Source organism: Pundamilia nyererei, unplaced genomic scaffold (genome assembly GCF_000239375.1).
Source record: "Pundamilia nyererei isolate P.nyererei 1_Seehausen unplaced genomic scaffold, PunNye1.0 scaffold00022, whole genome shotgun sequence".
Taxonomy (NCBI): domain Eukaryota; kingdom Metazoa; phylum Chordata; class Actinopteri; order Cichliformes; family Cichlidae; genus Pundamilia; species Pundamilia nyererei.
Window position 1 is genome coordinate 3901725 of NW_005187423.1, and position 22226 is coordinate 3923950.

The 22226-nt window shown below is 41.9% G+C and overlaps 1 protein-coding gene across 4 annotated transcripts in view; it reads right to left on the minus strand.

Annotated features, from left to right (window-relative positions):
• Positions 1–22226, minus strand: part of lrba (LPS-responsive vesicle trafficking, beach and anchor containing) — a 176289-nt gene that overhangs the window by 80205 nt on the left and 73858 nt on the right. For all 4 annotated transcript variants that reach the window (XM_013909267.1, XM_013909269.1, XM_013909268.1 and 1 more), the window contains exons 34-36: positions 19340–19404; positions 17092–17200; positions 6727–6893 (exon numbers count right to left, since the gene is read on the minus strand). In XM_013909267.1, the coding sequence (XP_013764721.1) occupies positions 6727–6893; positions 17092–17200; positions 19340–19404 (341 nt within the window). The remainder of the gene's footprint in view (positions 1–6726; positions 6894–17091; positions 17201–19339; positions 19405–22226) is intronic.

The window sequence follows — 22226 nt, forward strand, 5'->3', positions numbered from 1 at the left end:
TTGAATGTTGAAAGTAGCAAAATAAATGACCTGCTGGTCCCATGGTGTAATTACAGTGGCTGGAAGCATACCAATCTATCAAGAGGAAGAAGGGGGGCTGACACGCTGCAAAGGGGTTAGTCAAAGGAGATAGCCTTTGACTAACTACTGGCCCCGGAACAATCGATACTCTGCAGATATTGCATCCAGGGAGAAAGGAGGGGAAAAGCCCTAAAAACTTCCCAAATGGCTTTTCATTCAGATATTGATCAGCACCCTTTTATCGTGACCTTGCTCCACCAAGGCCATATACTTTCTTAAGGTATATGAAACTCATAAATCTGATAGTTGCTACTGAATCCTGCCTGGCTGTGAGCAGCGAGGCAGGAAGCTAGGGGTGGTGTAATTGTTCTTTCTGGTATCGTGACCTTCTTTCATACTTCCAACTGGCAGTCCCGAACATTTCTAAGATACCGGGAAGTTAGAGAAAAACAAGGACTTGAAGATAAAGTGATAAAGTGATGAAATTAGAGCGTGACATTGTGTCTGATGTCTGTGTATTTTATTGCAGAAATAGCTACTAAAGTTAGCATGCTAATTACCTTGCCTCGAGCAGTCTGATCTTATGATGCGACCAGAGTGGGTGACTGTAGCAGGCAGAGAAGCAGCAATGCTGCGCTGATAAACTGTATATAAAAGATGGGTCTGAAAAGTGAAATAAATATGGAAGTGCCTTAAACGTGAATACTTTTTCATGGCTAGCAAGGGGAGAGTTCAAAAGCTAGATTCAAGCAGTAAATATTACTTAGCTTTAAAGCGTCACTGGAAAAAAAGTGATGTTCATTGTTTAAATAAATACCTGATCCCCATTTGAGTTGAACCAAAGATAAAGCATGCTTTACTGTGTGACTGAAAAGCTGATATCCTATATGGATCCTGGATGTGGCGAGCAAGATCTTCCCCCAAATTCTTCACATTAGTTTCAAAATAAAAGGAAGGAAACTGTGAAAAGGCTCCGATTCAGGCTTTGCAAACCAACACGTGACACCACAATGGCTACTTCCATCTTTTACATACAGCCTGTAGCAGAAATGCCTCTGGTGATGCTTCCCACTGCTGGAAATGCCTTGAAGTTTGAACTTGCAGCCTGCCTTTTATTATGTAGCCAACTGTATAGAAACAGTGTTGATATTTTTTTTCTAAGTTAGCCATTTGTGATAGGCCATGAAGGACATGTTTATTGCTTTTTTTTTTTTTTGCATTCATGGGCTGCACTGCGATTGTATTACCCACACACAACTTCAAGTGAGGTGCAAAGTCAATTGGTGTGTACAGGTGTACCTCTTATTCTCTCTCACCTGCACATTAAATGACATGCTAGGGAAAGCTGTGTCATAGGTGCATATATAGTATGTGGCCAGCTCAGACATGATGCGTAACCGCTACACTACATTTTTTAAAAATAAATAAAACAATAAGAATAAAAATAATTTAAATGATAATGATTAAAAATAACCATTTCGACCTAACCACTTTCCTATTGTTGTCATTTTAAGTGATCTAAGTGTAGTTTTTTGAGCCTCGGTCTATACCGCCTCACTTAACCATGGTAACATATGGACATCATCAGCTGTTAATATGTTTCACCATGACATGTTGTTACTATTCCTTACAGGCCCAGCCACTGTAGTGTATATACAGTAGAGGTAAATGTTATCATTAAGGCTATATTCTAATTCATATCTATGAGCCAGACTGCATGGTAGGGCCTTCGTGGCACGTTATTTTATGTAACTGATGGAACGCATGTCTGTCAAACTTGAACAGCTTCCCCAGAGATTTAAGGAACATCCTTTTTGTCCAAGTGCCAGACGCACGTCGCAGTCAGTGATTAATGAATTGGAGGTTTTTATGTTAAACCCGTTTAAGGACTTGGGTGCTGGAGACCGTCTGTGCGCTACAGAGCGTCTCGTTTACAGAGATGAACATAGCTGAAGGCAGCCTTGTATTGCTTCGCGTAGTATGTTTATGCTATATGTTTATGGCTGTATGAAGGCAGATGGATGATCACAACTCGAGCCCCAACTAATTGGTTTTGAAGGAGTCAGGACCTGGACTAAAGGAAACAACTGTCTCTGCCTCAGACGACATGGAAGCTACGCACCGCTACAGCTGCCAAAGCTCAGTACATTGGGTCATGTTTGTGTTTAGACTCCCGAGTATTTATAAGCAAACCAAAAGGCCATTAGCAGTTAAAAATTAGTAGCTAATTCTACACAAGGAAACTGTTTTTCCCTATATAAATCAACGCAGTCGTATTTTAGGGCTTATCCCATTTTAAATGAAATGTTAAAGCCAACCCGTTTTGGCTTTTAAAACTGAAACTAAATGATTTAATAATAAATTTGGATTGCAAAACGTAATCCAACTGGAAATAGTTTTTAAAAATCACTCAATAAAGAATGATCTGTTTATTCTTTATCCAAACACAAAGCAAATCGGTGTGTCTGATAGATACACAGCTATGTACTCGCTCAACATTTAACATTCAGATTTGCAAAATCGATCATCTAAATGGCTCTGTGAAAGGATGGAAGGATGGTGTAGAGAAATGCCACCATCTTGTCTTTGTCTCCATCTAAACTTTTGATCCTCCTGTAACAGATCTCTCTCTCTCTCCAGTGCTTTGTTTCATCCTTCTCCTCATCTCGCTCTCTCTCCCCGTCTTCCTGCCCCTCTCGTGTCACGCATTTCCGAGAGTCAGTGTATTCTAAACTGTTATGCTCTTGTTTCCTATGGTTATAATCTCCAATGACATGCCAGAGTCCCATTTCCTTTTTCAGCCCTGCATCCACAGTACCAGTGCAGCCTTAATGTACAGTGTGTCCATAAAGCGAGCACGCAACGCAGAGCAGACACTGTGCAGACCTCAGCTTTAACACATGCATTACATTCAGTATTATGTATCATAATTGTGATTTAAGTCTGGAATGAAAGCGTACGAGTGGAGATTAATCTGGCTGCCGCAGCTTCTCATGCGGTCGTTTACTGAAATAAACAAATAAATAAAATGTGAACGTGAACGTTCTCACCGTAGTAACAGTAACTATGTGTCATAAGAATTTATTGTAATTCAGAGATTTGTATTCGGCATCTTATTTCAGTGCTTCTCAAGTAGACACTGCCAAAACAAACAAACAAACAAAAAACACTGGTTATTCTGATTTCTCAGTTTTCCATTCTGACAACGTGACAATTCATGACATGTGGTGATTTTTGATTGGGCTACAGGAAATTTTGACCATCATCTGTGCTCAGAAAGTTAGTTATTTCAATCTAAAACTAGTTCGATCTCATTAAATTTAAAAAACAAGCAGCAGAGGTTTGTGGTCGTGAATGAAGGAGGACGACTAAATACTGTGCCTGTGCTCAAACAGCATTAACATAAGACACACAATACTACTGCCCATACCGTAACAGCTGAAGCAAAGCAAAACTGGAATAAATCCAATCATTTAACAACTGAAGTGGCATGCCAGTGTCTCCACGGCATTTTGTGCGTCTCATGTCATGATGTATCACTGCCTAAAAAGGAGGGAAAAAAGCTTTTCTGGGAATGTTAAGCTCCGGCCTCTTTCCCCTCAACAGTGCACTGGTGAAATGACGTAGCACAAGATAAAATAGTAATGCTAATATCAATAGTTTGTCCATTACAGGTCAGCTAACTGTCCACTGGAACAGTTACAAAGCTGTTGGTTTTCGATCTCACAAGGCCGATCAATACGGGGGCATACTGTTTCAATTTTGCCGGCATTGATTTTCTCTATAACACTCCAACCCTAAAGCATTCATCTTTCTGAAGGAAGGAAGATTTGATTTACTGAAGAAAAATTGGAGTGCACATCACAAAGATTTTTTGCCGGGCGGGAGTGTGACATGCCAAAAGATGGATGTCCCTTGGCTGGGAAGCCTCTAGCCTAAGGGCGTCCATTAGAGCAGCGGTGCTGCAGAAAATGAGCTGCTTATATGAGGAAGGAGGAGCAGAGGGAGAGGAGTCGGTGCTCAAGGTGTGTGTGTGTGTGTGTGTGTGTGTGTGTGTGTGTGTGTGTGTGTGTGTCTGGAGGGGCTCGCTGTAGGTGAGGATTTTTGAAGTAAAGTGGAAATAAAAGGATACCATTGCAAGCTTGCACGTGCAACTTGAATAATGTTTGCATTTGTCTCAGAGAGACTGGTGACATCAATAAACAACTGCTCTGGTTAAAAAAAAAAAAAAAGTATGCACACTTCTTCTACATCACACAATCTTTTTCCAGCTGCAGCCACCTTCCTTTTACTTTCCCCGCTTCCAGCATCCAGAGTGAATTTCCATGGTACATTAGTCAGCCTATTAGAATGCAATAAAGAGAAGGTATGAGAGGGGAAAAAGAGGAGAGTAGTGTCTGTCCCCAGAGACCGCGAGTTGGCGTTCTCCATCATCTGCCCTCATCTCCCCTCTGTCTGTCGACTTTGTCTAGGTGTCATATACATGAAAGATGATTCCTGACCCAAATAAACACCACAGCAGGCTTGATGCTCGGTGGACCCAAGCTCCAAAAAGGAGGGGAAAAGTGGAGTGAGCAAAAAAAAGAAAAAAAAGAAGGATATCTGACAGTTGTTTCATTTGTGATCATCTTGCTAGCTATTCATTTACTTTTTCCTCTCTTAAAAAGACAGCAGGCTGACATGTTGTACACCTGAGTCTCAAGGTGCTGGGACACAAATGCATGGATGAACAGGTAGTCAACCTATCTGTCTGACCGTGGATCTGTCTGTGTCTTGAAACTAGATGACAGACAAGGGCATAAAAAAAAAGATAGACACCCTTTGTCTGGTGAAATGATTCCTCCTCGGACACTCAGTGATACAACTGAAGTGGGTGTGAAACTAGAAAGAGCAAAAGGACAAAGAGTGAGGGAAAAGGGGACAAGAAACTACATGTGGTGAAAGACTGACAGAAAGACAGAACTGCAGACAGAGAAGAAGCAGAGGGGAATGGAAAAAGGAAAATCACCTAACACCTCTTTTCTCCAGAGGCCAGGGCGGCTGTAAGCTGGATATTAAGACACAAATTGCATTCAGGCAGGTCACACTGTGTCACAAGATATTAGATGCCTGCCGTGAGGAAACAACAATTCCCATCAGCTTGTGAGAAAATAATATTTTCATTTTCAGACCCTTTATTGAATGGAAACTTTGGGGAATACGGTTTTATGGCGTGTGAGCAGGCAGCCTACAGTTTTTAACACCCATGCAACAAAAAGGACGCAATCATAGCTGCGTATTGTCTTTGTGTTCCTGGATTTCATTTTCACAGCTGGAAAAGAGGTTGCGGGTTTCACTGGGTGAATCCATCCTCCCCCCTTCCTTATTTACCATCAGGAATGATGCTGCACCACATGCTTTGTGTGTATATATGAAATTAAAAATAAAGAAGAAGAAAATCTTTTATTAGGAAGCCTGCAGGTATACAGGTGTGCAGAAGGGGGTTTTTTGTTTGTTTTTCCCACATTCATCGTTTCCTTTTTTCCTTTTTTTCAGAGATTTGCAGCACCAGATGTTTCTCCTATGCCCACATACCATCGGCTCTGGTGCGAAGCTGCACCACCTGACCTTCACAGTAATTGACCAAAAATATTGATGTAATGGCACAAGACTGATTGTGATTTATTAAAAGAGCGCTGCACTCCAAGGCTCAGTGCCAATGGCTCCCTGCGCCCATCGGCAGCCATTAGGAAAACCATCAATAGTACAGCGGCATAAAGCAGCGGTAATGGGGGACTTTTCTAGCCAGAGCTCGTAGAACACAATATCCATATTAAATGGCGCAGCCTTGTGTGAGTACACATAGAGACAAACAGAGAGAAAGAGAGAGAGAGCGCGATGGAAGGAGGGGAGAGAGGGAGATTGGATCAAGGGAGGAAAAATATGACAAATAATACACCATAACCTGATGCCGATATGAAACAGAAACAAATAGAAAAGGAAAACAAAGGCAGCGAGAGATAGACTCCTGATCCAACGGCAAACTAACCCTCGCCAGACGAGTCCCTGGAGACTTAGTGCAGCCTAACAAGCGTGAGCCAGCAGCCGTCTCTGGAGCTCGCCATTACACACTACCTGCACAAACAGCCATCATTAGGGAATAGCTGCATTGGACTGTGCTGCCTATTTGGCGAAACAAACACAGAGGATAAGGTTCCCTCTGTTCTTAATGGGAACTGAGCTGTTCAAATGGCTTTCATCTCTCCCCCCGAATCAATGCATCATTCAACCCGCGGCTGACATTTTCACCTTTGCAAATCTAATTTAATCAAAGTCATGAGTACTGGTGGCTGAGATTAAAGATAATGAGATTAAAACCATAATGGCGATTTGAATAATTTTCAAGCCCGACAACTGGATGCAATTGAAGGCATTTCTATGAAATTAAAGTAATAATGTTGCTTCTTGATTCTTACGATTATACAGGCTTATCAAAAAGAAAACATAATGATGAGACAAAAAACATGTTCACACACACACACACACACACACACTAAATAAAATAATGGATTAATAATGGACTAGCTAAAGCATACTGTGCGAATGTAAGAGTGAGGGAGGGGGGAAATAAAAAAAAACTTTTTTATAATACGTCTAATCTGATCTTATTTGAAAGCGGAGCACAGCTCTGTTTGAGTCTTTACACAACCACAGTTTTTGTTTTACCTTATGGAAGAGCCGCCCCAGGCTCCATGTTTGTCAGTCAGGATGTTGACTATCTTCTGGATGAGCTGCGTGGCTGTCACATGGTCGCGGTACTTGGCCGCACGGATTAAGTGGTCGCACAGTTTCTCCTCATCACGTTTGTCTGCTGCGTACTGAGCACAGCTAGACTGGAAAAGAGAGGGAAAACAAACACACATACATTAATAACGACGCCCTAGCATAATCTATAAAGTGCACATCGCCAAAAAACCCCAAAACAAAACAAAAATCACACATGCATGTGCCACACACTACACCGTGCTCTTGTGTGTAAATAACACAAACAAAAACCACACAGATATGAGCACAATGGTGTTTTCACATACAGAAACTCTACTCTGACTAGAACCAAATGAAAAGCACAGGGGGTCATTTCTGCCCTCGTGTCATGTTGATTAATAACAGTGGACATGTATTTTCTAATGCCCTCCAGCACACCAAATCACACGATACCTACAATGCACAGGGAGGACATTTTTCTCTGTCTGAATTTGTTATCAGAACGGGCCTTTGAACTCGGCAGCGATGCTGAAACTAAAACACCTTCTGACAATAGGGGCTATAATATGAAACAGTGTTTGGAGCTTTCGTAACCAATTTTTACAGCGTATTCAGGCTGCAATCGTGACTTACTGTGGCATGCATATTGATGATGAGAAGTCAAAAAACAAAGAAGAAGAAGAACATGGGCTTTGTATTGCATGATTAATCGCATAGTCTGGGTATGATATAGGACTGTTTATTATCGACCACCTTTAGATTAGCGTTAAACTGACTGACTAGTGCAGCAGTCATACAGTAACTATTAAACTCAAAAGCATGGCTGAACAAATACAACAAGCCCTCTCAAAGTTAAGGGTAAAGCGCTTTATAATGGGCCCTCCTCTTCAATTTCAAGCACAACATTTCATATCTGACAGAAAATCTATAGGTATAAATCACAGAGGGGCTTTTCTGTGGGCTGCTTAATTATCAATCTAAGTCTCTTTATGTGGAATTAAAGGGGGCCCTGACCTTCCTAGCACGATGACCTAGTCACTATACTTCATACAGAAAAAGGTGCCTTAAATCTGGGACAATCTGTGAGTCCCCAAATTTTCTACTTAGCTATATGCATTAAGCTCCTTGCAGGTTTCCATCATTTATACAGATAGCAAGTAGCAGGCCTGCAACGAGTCTACTTCTATCTGCTCCTGTGTGAGACATGTAAAGTCTGCAGTACTAATCAGCGGTGCTGGGTTCAAACTCATAACCATAAACAAACACTTCATCACCTGTGTGTTGAGCCTGCCCAAACACCCAAACCCTCCATGCTGTAATGGGCTTTGCTTCTATCCGAAGCCAAAGTCTGTGGGAGAACAGGCCAAGTTCACAGACTCGACCTTAAAATAACAACCAAATTTTTTTTTTTTAAAAGCTCAGCATGTAAGTAGTGCCATTAAAACCCAAACTTTGGTTTGCTTCTAAGTGGAAAAGACAAGTCACAGTTAATTCCAGGGGTCATACCGTTGATGTGAAGTCAGAGAATATGCCGGGGTATTATGAAGGACTTATTATGTTATGCTATTATGAAGGTTGGAGCGAATAAGTAAATCTCCCTGCTGGCACCACCTTGCTTTCCCTCGCATACAGGTCGCACTGACAGGATAGAGGACAGAAACTGAAGAGAGGCATTCAGAGGCATTTTAAAAACAGACTGTTCTTTCATTCCTTTCAAGGAATGCCAAAGAAACATAAGAAATAAATTAAAACTTTCTGTTTCCACTTTAGTTCATATCATGCCTCTTTGTGAGCCACTAAAACAGTCAATGTGATTATTTTTGATAAGAAAACACACTTTAAAAAAAAAAAAGAGAGAGGGAGACGAGGACATCCGAGTTAAAAATGCTCAGCTGGGGTTGAAATATGGGAGACTCTTCTCCGTTTGCCTGCTACTCAGACAGCCACCAGGGCACAACTTGCCGCCAGTGAGAGCGTTATGACTTGCGACATTGTAATCATGGGCAGCACCTTCCATTACACGGCCTGGCTGACAGGGTCGGGCCAACGTGGGTGCTGGCTCTGCCGGAGGGAGACAGCTTGGTTGAAGACGAAATGATAATGGCTGGCATTAATCGAGTCAATTACGCTGAGTCGTGTCTCCCGCAATTCATCTACAGTTCAAATAAATAACTAGGGATGTGTGCTGGAGTTTTGGGGAAGGAAATGGCCTAGCCAGACGTGACTGGAGGGTGAAAAGAACAACAATCATCTCTAAAAATCACACAATGGTGGAAAATAAGCAACACGCACCTGCACAGATGAAGCGTGAGAAAGAAAAAACAAAACAAAATCACATGAATTTTAATCACAGCTGAAGCCGAGTTTATAACGAGAGAAAAACAAACACGCAAGCTTTCTGTGGCTGCTAAATGTTACCGAGGCTGCCAACAGATTGTGTTTGTGCCGTGTTGACTACAAATAATAAGCGGAGGTGGGGGGGTGTTAGAAAACGAGGAGTAGACTTTCACATCTACACAGCAGCGTTGTACTAGTGTCAGCTTTATCTAAATGCTGTAGTTGTTAGATGATGCCTTGGCTCCCCTCCTTCTCTCCCTCTGTGGGTTGAGAGGGTTAACCAGTATAATAGGCCGGAGAATGGAGGCTCATTACAAGATATCAGCCCTATGTTTATCAATTAGAGTGACAGAGAAAGGTCTAGTGGTGTTGCCGTGCCACGGCGAGCCTTCAACACGCCGTCTGACAAAGCCAGGGTCTCGAGGTTCTGACGGAGAACAGGAGGAAGGAACAAAACCAGCAGAGATATTATTAAAGCGCTTGATTTGCAATCTCTTGACATTGGTGGCACGTCAGGGATACAAGTGCGCCAAGGCTGGGCCTATTGCTCTACGAGATTCTCCAATTTCTCACATCCGTCGACAAGCACTCCCAGAGGGTTTCATTTACGAACGGGCAGAGAAACTGTCCAGAGGAAGGCGAGACATCAGGCTTGTCCTTGTCTGGCATCAGAGAATGCAAATATACTACAAATAAATTCCTCCTGGAACACAATGGAGGTCTAGTGAGACAAGGGGATGAAATGAGAAAGGAGGGAGGGAGGGAGGGGGGCGGTTGCTAAACAAAAGTAGATGGCGAATCGGTCCACCACCACCACCACCACCAATTGGTTGCAGAGAGATTCTCTTGCACTTGATCTCTTGCCCTCGAGTTTTCAAATTGCAACATAAAATGTCACCAGGGGAATTCAGACAATAGGCAGGGGAAGAAACGAGTGAAAGGACGAGGAGGGGGAGAAAAATGAGGGCTTAAAAGTACAATGGCGAACAAAAGTCACCAAATGACAATGCCTGACAGCCACTTCAATTCTGAAATGATGCTCCTGTCATGCTGTGCTCCCAAGTATTGATTTTTTTGCTTCTTCTCTTGGAGCGCCAGAGGGAGAGAGAAAAAAATAATCTAATCCAGTCGAAACAGATCCCTGCTACTGGCATCAGCCCACTGCTATAGCCACCATCAAGGTTAACGCAGGCACAACACTTATCAAAGTATCTCTCTCCTCCTTTCTCCTCCCCCGGCTCCTCCCCTCACACTGATCTTTAATGGACTGGTCACCATGCTTGGCTGGCAGCCTCTTCATCTTTTCTTACCCAGAAACCACTTGTCTCTGCAAAAACCTCGCCCTCCTTTTGCCACATCAGTCTGCACGGCTGCCATCTCCTTGCGCGATAACTCCGGCACGGCTTCAAGGTCGTGCCACGTGAAAAATCATTCGTGTTAAAATGTCATCTGGAGATGAAAAATAGTCAAATGAAGGCAGGACGCAACCGGATGAAAAATTTGGTTGCACCTCTCCTGAATTTGCTGTTGCCCAGAAGTCAGGAAGGCAAGGTTTTAGTGGCACGGTGCTCAAGCTGCATGTAAAAGCAAATCTCCACCAAAAAAAAAAAAAAAAAAAAAAAAAAAAAAAAAAAAGAATTAAAGCAGCAAACAGACTTATTGTGAATAAAAACATCTAAAAAGCATACAGCAGTGACAGCGATGTGCTTTTATCCAGCATTACAAGCTCACCTTCAGCCATTAATAGGAACAAAAATATATATATAAATATCAGGAGAACATTCCTCCAGTGACTAAAGGGATGGTGTCGGAGTGAAACAAAGGAAAATGTGGAGTAAAGTCATATTTCGGGGTGAGGTGGTCAGTAATAATGATGGGAGCTGCGGAGGAGGTACCTGGGGACTTCATTATGTTGACAAGACAGCAGGACTGAGACTACTGTTCTCCTCTCTGTAACCCACTTCTCCTTTTCCATTTCTTGGCGTCTTAAGTGAAACAGTCAATGCTCTGTGTGTGTGTGTGTGTGTGTGTGTGTGTGTGTGTGTGTGTGTGTGTGTGTGTGTGTGTGTGTGTTGGGGTAGGACCAGAAGAAACACTAAAGTTTGTGAAGGTGTTGCGTGTTTTGACAATAACGTGATTATATGTTAGGAGCCTGCTGTCCAGGCTGGAGAACTAGGTGCAGTTTCTCACTTGTCTTTTTAAAAATGTGCCCCTGTTCTCATGGTGGTGCTGCGATACTATCGCACAAAGACACTTGTTTTGTTTTATTGGGTCCGCCCCCCCTCATTCTCTTTATAACAGATTTGCCTGTAATGAGACGCTCGGTAAACCAGCCCTGCTGACATACTACATTACAGCAGCGACAACTACATGACAGCAGGCTACAGTTGGTGGCAGCTATCAGTTTGAGTGCTGCGAATGTGGTGGTGAAAACAGCCTTTGGGAGTTACGGTTTCTGACTTTTTCCCCTGCGTGTGTGGTGGAGTATCCCCCACTCCCCACAGTGCCGATTTATTAGGTATATGAGAAATAGAAAAATAAGAAAACTGCATTAGCACTCACTCTCTCCGGGCATTACTTGTATCACTCATAAGAAAACAGTAAAGTATTTTGCTCATTTTGTTTTGTTTGTACTTCTTAAATTTACTTCTAGAAAATTGCATTTCAGTAAAAACTAGAGCAAAGTAGCTTTTGTTATTTCTCCTGTTGAAGCCCATTTTAATAGACTTGACATAATTGTGTGTATAATTATTTTATTACTTTTTATTCATGTGGAAACAGAACATAAGTAATTATTTAGTAAAATTATTTTAAATGAGTAATGAAAAATATCAAGGGGGGAAAGTTTTTGATCACAGGTTGGTTTTGCTTCTCAAACAAAATACATACTTATTCATGAAGATGGCACATGTATTCAAATTGTTATGCCATTTAATTAATATATAACCTGTTACTTTAAATAGCTCACATTATATATAGCTCATTATTATCTCTTAGACCTTCAGATCAATCTATTGGCCTTGAAAAGGAGGTCAAATATGACATACTTTATATCTTTATGTGTTACTTTCTATAAGTTGGCAATAAACACCACTATAGTAAGAATAATAGTTTCTACATTTTAAGGCTTTTTTGTCCATTTTCGACCAAAGAATTATTAAATGAACATTACAGACCTTGGTGAACGTGAGCCAAATTTTAATGGATTGTTAAGTCCGCTGACTCCAGTCTACATCTCTACAAAGTTTTTATCAGAATTCATTCAAAACCTTTCTGTTTACAGACAGAATGACTCACATGCAAAAACTACCAAAAATATAACCTCCTCAGCAGAGGTAGTAATAATCTAGGTTTGGCTTGATTTATTTCTTCTATCTTTGCAGATAACTAGCACCAGACAGGTATTGCAGACAAGTTTGTTCATTAGTTCATCAAGTAACCTCAAATTAAAAGGAAAGAATGACACAAAATCACCAGTTATGACAGCTAAGATTGTCTGAACAGTAAATCTGTTGACAGCTAACGTCAAGAGACATCGTTTAAGATACAGTCTTGAAACTTTGCAGGTGCTTGGTTGGAAAGTCAGGGTCAAGTTTATTCTCCATTGATGGAGAAAACCAGCCATGCTGACATGACTCCCTCAACAAGGTTGTCTCTAAATAAAGAAGTTATAATTCTCATGCACTATAGAGTGGGAGAAAGACTTCTGCTAAAGCATTGCAATAGCCTTGCAAGAAAATTATATTGGCAGTCAATAAAATTTAGAGAAAGCAGATATCATTTCACTGTAAAATATTATTCCGGTCACAGATATTAAATCACTGGAGTGTAAAAGAAAACATAATTCATCAGACCAAGTCACATTCTTCCATTGCTATGTGGTCCACTTCTGATGCTAACGTGCCCAATGTGGGGCTTTCTGTGTTGGACAGGGGTCAGCACGAGCACTGACTGGTCTCCTGCTATGCAGCCCCATAAACAAGAACCTGATGCACTGTGATTTCTGACATCTGTCTGTCAGAACCAGCATCAACTTCCTCTTCAATTTGAGACACAGTAGCTCGTATGCTGGATCAAACCACACAGGCATCCTTCGCTCCCCACATGGATCAATCAGCCTTGGCTGCCCATGACCCTGTCAGTGGTTCCTCACCATTTCTTCCTTGGACCACTTTTGACAGATAATGACTGGTGCAGACTGGGAACACCCGACAAGAGCTGGAGTTTTAGCTATCACAGTTCGACCCTTGTGATGGTCAAACCCGCAATTTTGTGCATATTGCCTGTTTTTAACATATCAGCACTGAAGACAAATGTTCACTTGCTTCCTAATATATATCTTACCCACCAGATAACCAGTGTCATTTACTTCACATGTTAGTTATATTAATGTTATGCCTGATCGGTGTATACTACATTAAAAAAATTAACCTCGGTGATTCAGACTATTTTAACAGATGTTATCTGTAAAATGCATCCTTAGCCAGAGTTTCTCTGAGATGCTCAGCACAGTCTGACAGTTTGTGGTAAACGCTCATCCACAGACTACAGGTTTATGATAACAGAACATAATGAGCATCAGTTCAATGTTAATGTCATTAACATGGAAAGAAGGGCCAGATCGTTTTACAAGCTCAGCAGAGGGAAGACAGTGACACCAAGCACTAATTAGGCGCTATCGTCTGGCTTTCACTGGATCTCTCAAACAGTAAAATCAATTACTCCAGAGAGCAGCAGAGGATGAATCAAGAGGCTATATGGGGGGAAAGGCAAGAAGCAAGAAGGAAGAGTAAGAATAGAAATGACTTGGGTGTTGCTCACTCTTCCCTATCTGAGCCTTCTTATCTGCCCTTCTGCCCCTGAGCCCACCACATTTCATCCCTAATGAACAGCCCCATAAAAAGAGGGAGTTCGATTTCTCGCTCTCCTTCTTTCCATCTCTCGGGCTTCCTCTCCTCCCAGCTCCCGTGGAAGATATCGGAGTCTATCATTTGCTGTGCTGGGCGGCAGCATCCGATCTGCAGATCTCCTTCACATTAAGGATCCTATTAGATAGAGAACCCTAAAAGGTAATTGGATTTCCCCCCTAGTTATCTTCATCTCTGTTTCACCCTAAGCCCGCTGTAATAACTTACTCTCAGGGCCAAAGATAACTCAATTCTGTCCCACAGAGAGCCAGAGAGAGTGTGAGTGAGAAAGAAAGAGAGGGACAGTGAGAGAGAAAAAGCATATGTTACGTCTCTGAGGCAAACGGGTATCTAAATCAAAACGCTCCTCTATCACTGCCTTCTCAACGATATGCAATCTGACAAGGAGTAAACATAAATTTGTGTTTTTATGGATCGAATTAATCTCATTGCTGGTGCCTTGGTTGAGATTTGCTGCTGCTGTTTAAAACAGAATTTCTCAGATGTAGCAGAGGATGGGGAGGGAATTGCTCGCTTTTTTTCCCCCCCTTCAGAAAACCTTATTTTGATACCTCAAATGACACGCTGTGGGGGCCCATTTGGAGGTTTATTTCCTCACAAAACAATAACCAATCTGAAGTGTCACCGCAACACAATACAGAGAAACAACCCTTTAAAAATCTGGGACATAACTGAAAATTATTTCACAACCCCCCCCAAAAAGGGTGGGAGTGGAGGGCCTTTCATTGGCCTGTTATTTTTATTGTGGCAGTGCAAAATGAAACCATTGGCTCCAGGAGGCTCAAGTTGAGCTTGTATAGAGGCAAAAATCAATACAGCAATATCAGAGCAAGACTTATCAGGGTTCGCTTCTTCTCAGAGGTCACCGTGGAGCAACTGCATTTAAGTGGGGAATTCAATTGTGAAGCATAGTTTGGGACAAGCTTTGCTGGGTATCTGATTAAGGACAGCTGGGAGGTTGCAAGGGAAGGTAAAGTTACAAATGACAACCCCAAAACACAGCTAGCTTTGCAGAGGGACCTACGTTTTCTTTGTTGCACGTAATGTGGAAACAAAATCTATGAAAGTGAATGCTGACAAACCCACAATGCCCTAAAATGCAGAAAGAATTCAGTCTCCATACACGTAGCTACCACCTCACAGAAGCATCTTGATAAACTCTGTCATAAAATCCATCATAGACTATTTAGTTTGTGTAGGTAACTACACAAATGACTTTATATTTATTAAGGCTTGAACTCAGTTCAACTGTTTATTCTTGCAATACTCCCTATTTCAGTACACATTTTAAAGGTTTTCAAAGCCCAGAAGCCTCAGCTGGAAGAGATGTAGAAATACAGAAAGAGAAAATAACAAGAAAACACAGCAAAAAAAAGAAAAAAAGAAAGAAAGATATTAGATTTGCAGACCCGAGGACAGCGAGTCTGTTCTTTGCTCAACATGCCAGGCTAGCAATCAGGACCTGTATGCTGGAGAAATGTAGAAGGGATAGGACATGGTTACAATAAGAGTACGTGGCCCACGGCCACAGCAGAAGGCTGAGGCAGCGCAGGATCATTTGGGGCCATCGTGTGCAAACTGACTGCCTAGTCTGTCGATCGGCCAGTCTAGCAACCTACTGTAAGATGCTTTTACTCGCCAAATGCCCAAACCTGCATAGACTGGAATAAAAACAAAAACTGCCTGTATTACCCTTGCAGAACTTAATCATACTCTAAGAGTCAGTGCTGATGATGATAAGGTCAAATCATGTAAAACAATACTGTGCAAATGACTGACACTTGGCGCTGTATGAGCAGTACGGGTTCAGCCGAATAACATGACAATCACACAGGAAAGCAGTCTAGCCTGTGATTGCCATGTTTTGCTCTATTCACTGTATAAATGCTCAAGTGCACGAGCTGTGCCTCCGCCCCTGTGATTGACTTTCTGCAGTCTTAAGGGATTCTACTTTACCCAAATGTAAGAAAGACCCTTCCTTGAACCTTAAAAAGAAAAAAAGAAAAAGAAAGCATCACATTTTACTGCCAAGTGGGGGCCAAGGCTTACACACAGTGAGCCCTTCAGGCCAGCACCTCTCAGGTCTGTCTGCAGCTTTTAGTGCTGGCAGGTTCCTGAGAAATGATGGTGGGAGGGATGGAAGAGAGGGGAGGATGCCATATTCCTGTCATTGGCAAAATACACCCCCAGTGGGAGTATAATGGACAGGATCTCAGCAGGACAGGAAATGATTTTGGTGAGATCTAGAAAGAAGAGTCGGGGGAGTGAAGTGGAGTTGGACTCGCGAAGGGGCAGCGAGAGGTGCCTACGGGTCAGGACAGAGTTGGCCCGGCGGCTACATGTGAATGGCAACATTTGTCCTGAGAGCTAGAAGGAGGAATAGGAGAAGTTAAGACACAGAGGCAAGTCCACCGTTACACTGAGATGTACAGGGATAAATTAACACTAAGCTGGGGCTAGCCAAACTGTATGTGCAAAGCAGTTAACACGCGCCTGAAACTACATCTGTATGTGTCTCTATGTTCCCAATTAGCCAGGGTTATGTTTGAAAAGTAAACATTTGTCTTCTAGATTTACTGTGACAGATTCTACAACTTGATGGTTTAAAGTAGCCACTGGATCAGCACCTTTCCCACCACTTTTACCGCTTGTATGTTTTTATTCAACATATACACAGTCAAGCATACCAATAACAAGTCAAGAATTCTTATTAAAGCAGTCAAAGCTGCTGAAATGGATAAAGTTGCCATGGGTCACACAGGGGGAAAGCCAGACTGATTTTGCAAACATCCTTCATCCTTATTAAAATATAATTAATGATATATTTTTGATTCCAATTCACTGAAAAAGCTGTCCTTGCATCTTTAAGATAAATTGTGGCAAACGATTTTAGTGTCTATGAAAACTTCCTGCGCCAGGCTGGTGAAAATCACAGTTTATATACATTTTCGTTTTTTTTTTTTAATACTTTTTATACTTTTTTTCTTCCATAATAAAAATATTTTCAATGGGCATTTTGTGCTCATGCTTGTGTGTTTGCCTAAACTGCGCAGCATCTTACCTCAAATTCTGCATGTTTATGAATGTCTTCGGCCCTCTGTCGGCTGAGGATGAATTCAGCTTCGTTAGCCACACGAACCAGGTGGTCCTTCATGGTGTGACTCAGAAGCCTGAGGGCAGATGGGAGAGTGGCCATCAGTACACTGCAATACTGTGTAAGATTTATTCCTTCATTAACATAACAGCTTATAAGTCATTTAGCCTCAGACGCTTCGAAATTTCACAAAATCGAGAGCATCACTGTATTTAAAGCTTGTTTAAACCTACAGATAAACCCGCCATGTAATATCCATGAAATATTGAAAAGGAACCGTGCGAAATAAGCAGAAAATCTAATTTGAAAACCAACCCAAAGCACATTTGTCTTCTACCTGGGGTGCAGGTGTTAATTGATCTGTTAATGATATGCATCTGACAAGAGGGAGGATCTCTGCCTGTGTTGCTACATATGTAGTCTACCTCCTTCTTCTTATCAGTGTTGATGAAACATGCATGTTGTGTGTGCGCGGGTCACAGAAACCTCTCCGCAGCCCCACGGGTCAGGACTGTGCAAAGTGGAACAATAACAGACCGGTGGACAGAGAGGAGAGGTGGGGGCAGGCTGGGACTGGCAGCGGGATGGCTGTAACCTAAGCCTCCAGTTTCAGCACAGTGCAGCAGGGGAGCGGAGGCACTGGGGCCTCTGCAACCTCCGAGTCCTTATTCCGGCCCCACTATCAATAACCTAACCACTGGCCCTTCTTTATACCGCACCAAGTTAATGATTGCACATGTGGTCAAATCCTGTTAAAATAGGGTTGTAAAACTCAATCATATTAAGCACGTGCCACTTTAGAAGAACTTTTAAAATCTTGTTGGAAAGAAAATTTGGGAAAAAAAGCAGTTTGGATGGACTGGTCATACCTGCATACCAGAAAATCCAGCAGAGCTGCACCAAATTATTTTCTTTACTGACAGAAAATGGTGTAAATCTTATAGGCAACTAGAATTAGGGGCTAACAAGTCAGGTTTTTTACAGAAAAAAGATACATTTACTTACATTAACTGTTGTAAGTAGTGAAAACCAAACAATATACATCTCCATCTCATATAGTAACTGTACTTTTCAGGGTGTGAGCTGTATTATATATTAACCATGTCCAACTTCTGGGTGTTTTACATGAAAGGAGATACAAACTACACTGTAAGTAATTGACAGCTGAATAATAGAAAATCCATCATGTACATTGACATAATGAATATTAATTAATTATGCAAAAAAATTAGGATGTTAAAAGGAAAGATTAATCCACATCATAATATAGCCCGATCCCTGAAAAGTACAGCATACTCACAACGTAGGATGGTTTTCCACTTCTGAATCTATTTTCCCAAAGAAAAGTGTCACATACTTAAAACTTGGATGGATGGATACATAGATAACGTATTAAGAATATCAAGTATATTAAGCTTAAAATTATTATATGTCACAAACGCCAAAGTTGTTAATAGCTGAAGTACTTTTTGGGTTGACTGCGATTTGAGTGTATTTCTTATTTGTTTATCCTCCTATGAGTCTGTAATAAATAAAGATTGATTGAAAAAATTATATTATATATTACATGTATCATAACAGCAAAGTCTGGAAAGTAATTTTCTAACACTTTCTTAGACAAACACGTCAAATGATAACATTGCTATCTCATTTGTGTTACTTGGGATTACCCACTGCCAATTCTAAAAGCTGAGGATCAATAATAGAAAGCGTTGCTCTACCAACCTGAAACTGAGTGTGAATACTACAAAGGAGCCAGAGTAAGAAGGGTGACCTCTTATTAGCAAAATGAAGCTTCATATGTGGGAATAATTGAAAAACAGAGATGGTAGCCGACAGGCAGAAAGGCCCGAGTGGCAAATTAAGAGCGATTTCCCAAGTGTTGCAGAGGAACCAGCACTCAGAGCTCCTATCACCTTCTACCTAAACCCTCTTTCTCTCCCCAAGTCCCACTGGGATAAGCAGGTATTGAATGGAGCCTTGAACGCAGCGGTCCTCCATCCTCACTCCCCTAAGTCCCTCTGCGCTTTTCAACCATTGATTGTTGTCTTGAACAGCCACCATATTGCACGGGCCTTGAGGATCTCGGGTGCCCGAGTGGAGGAGGGGTACGATGCGATCCGAGGAAGGTGAAATTAGAAAGTGGCTGATGAATGGAGGTTGGAGAAATAATTTAGTGCTGCTGCAAGAAGAGAGGCAGGTCGGAGTTACCTACCTGCCTTCGTTTACCAGCTCGATAAAGGCTAAGCCGGCATTCTTCTGGATGGAGTTCTGCCATTCCTGCAACACAAACATCAACATGTTACTGATGCAACTTTTTACAATAGTACAGAACTCTGTTGCTATACATTACCAGCAGCAAGAGGCAAAAATGATACGTTTACAAGATAAGTGAGTTTTTCTTAGTCTGGGTCAAAGTGAATTTAGTTTGAACAAAAACAGTAGCTCCATGTAAAGCTTTTAATCCCTCTGACTTAGCTACTTCTTTACAGGCCCCTAATATCACATAAAACATGATCCAAAAAGGATTAAGAATTGCTTGGATTAGCGCCGGCTGCATAATATGCGAGCCCACCATTGCGCAGCAGTGAAAGAGCCGTGTTGAGAGTGCATTTATCACAAGTAAATACACACATTTCTTCCTCCCTTTGACTAGCGTTATGGTTCGAGGTGTCAGTCTAAACAATCCAACCGCAGCCGTGTGCGCCTTATATCCTCAACTTCGAAGGGACAACGAGAGAAGGGAAACTCGGCCGGTCATCGTCTCGCATGTTCTGTTCCACATTTCAACACCTTCAACGCAACCGTCAAAAGAATAATAAAGCAACAAGGTCACGGGGGGCTGTCTGAAGCTCACAGCGTTTTCCCCCCCTTCTTCCTCTCAGGGGAGCTGGAGAAAAATGCACAAAAAAAAAAAATTCTCAGGTTGGAGACCTAAACCACCAAACTACTCTTACAAAAATCATTATTCAAAGCTTGGACTTCTTTTTTTTTTGCATTCTTAATATTTTTGTTGACCAACATTAAAACTTGCCATCAGTTGACAAATGTTTAACAGTTACTACTGTGAGAATAACTGTGATCCACAATTTATTCAGACTTGGAGACACTTTTATTCCAAAGTAATCAAAACTACTAATTTTTATCATTTCCATTTAATCGTTTCACAGAGACACAGAACAGCTATGAAGTGAAAAACTTGCGTATAAGCCTAAACTCGGCTGTCATCATCTCTGGAGCTGATAGAGGAAATCGTGTGTTTACACAGAGACTAGCTTTTCAGTAACCCTTAGAGAGCCCCCAGGGACGTGAATATCAGCGCTGCGAGGAGGAAGGAAAGATCAGTTTACGAGAATTTCTAATACACATCCACACATATCTGTGGGTGCGTCGAGATTTTCTCACCTGTGCAATTTTTAAGCACAAGCCCATCAAAACTAATCACATGGCAGTCAAGAGTACCGTTCTTCTGAAACGCCTGTGCACCATCACTCTGTGCCCAAGTGCACGTCATATACAAAACAACCTTACACTTAACCTCAGTTCATAACTGCTTTTTGTCCTGCAGGACCATATTGGCATTGACCGTGTTTACAATACATTCCAAATACAAGAGGGCACAGAGGGAATACGAGTCTGGGCGAGGGAGTGGAAACAGCGTTTCTGGGAGAGGGTTTTGTGGCTGAGGACTGCTTTGGAGGAAGCATGTCAGAGTAGCCTTGGGGCCTTCTAGCTGAAGCATTGACTGTAGTTGAAGGACATTAACCATGAGTGTTAGCCTGTGGCTGTGTGGATATTCTAAACTGATCCAGACTGTGCGAGCTGGATTTCAAATAAACACCACAGGAAGCAGGGCTGTAAATAGAGTCGTGCTCTGGAGAACCAGAAAAGCAGTGACATAAAATTTCCTTTATGCCTTTAAAGCCTTAAAGATTTTGATGCCAGACTCTAGAAAGTAAAAGATTATGGTGAAGTAATAAAGATTGGATCTGAATCTGTGGCCGGGATAAGCTCTGCGTCTAAATTAGGCTCGATGAAAAGCGTAGAGACCATTGGCATTTTGGGGGACATGGACAAAGGTGATAGCAAGACTAATGGTGTCATTATGGGCAAGAAATGGCTCCTCTAGTTGAATTAAAAAAGCAGTGACCCTGATCTGAGGGACATCTCCCAGTGACAAAAAGGAAACAGGGACAGGTCAGTGATAGAATATTGGATATTGGCTGCCCTGGTCAGCAGTGTCGCAGCTTTTATGGCTGCGATAGAGGCCGTGACCACATCGCTCCTGATGAGAGGATACAAGCAGCCATTTGTGACCTCTCACCTTTAACCTGACCTCCTAACAGATGATAGGACGCGCGAGAGAGGCAGCCGATCTTTGATCCCGACTTTAAAGCGATCGAAAGAGAGAGATCGTGCACACGTTTAATGCACTTTACCAGCATTTATGTTTTGCTATGCATGAATCTGTTCATGAAAATGCCTAATGTCTAAATCTCAAGTCAATAAGACAGCTCTGTTTGCTCTGCGTTCCATGATGATGGCATTGAGTCTAAACACACATGCCATGCACTTCCGTCATTACAGCTGATTATCCATAATCAACTTCTAAATATACCACTACCACTGGTGAGAAAACACAGACCTCCTGAGCAAAATCGCCTTTCAAACATCAGACTCGCCACAACACAAGGAAAACATTTTCCAACACCGAAGAAAGAACCGTCTCGGCTCTGTCGAAATAATAAATAAGTCAGTTGTGCTTTTCGGTGGCATCACTCATAATCACAAGTATTTGTTGATCTGAAAGGCTCGGGGAATACAACTTTAGATGAGATGGCAAGAGCATAAATCTGCATGTCATAAGTGGCAGAGCAGCAGAAGCTAAATTAAAGAGGCTAAAAGCTACTGATTTTTCCTCTCCCCCCTTTTACTCAAACGCCTCACTGTTTAATGTCTTTTTTTGCCACATTAACTGAACAGTGAGAGAAAAAAGTCAACCGATGCAAATAAAATGCACGCATTCAAAGAAAAAACCCCAAAAAAAACCAAAAACGTTTTGATCACTGGCATGCCGCTTGCAGGTGGCGGCAGCCTTATTT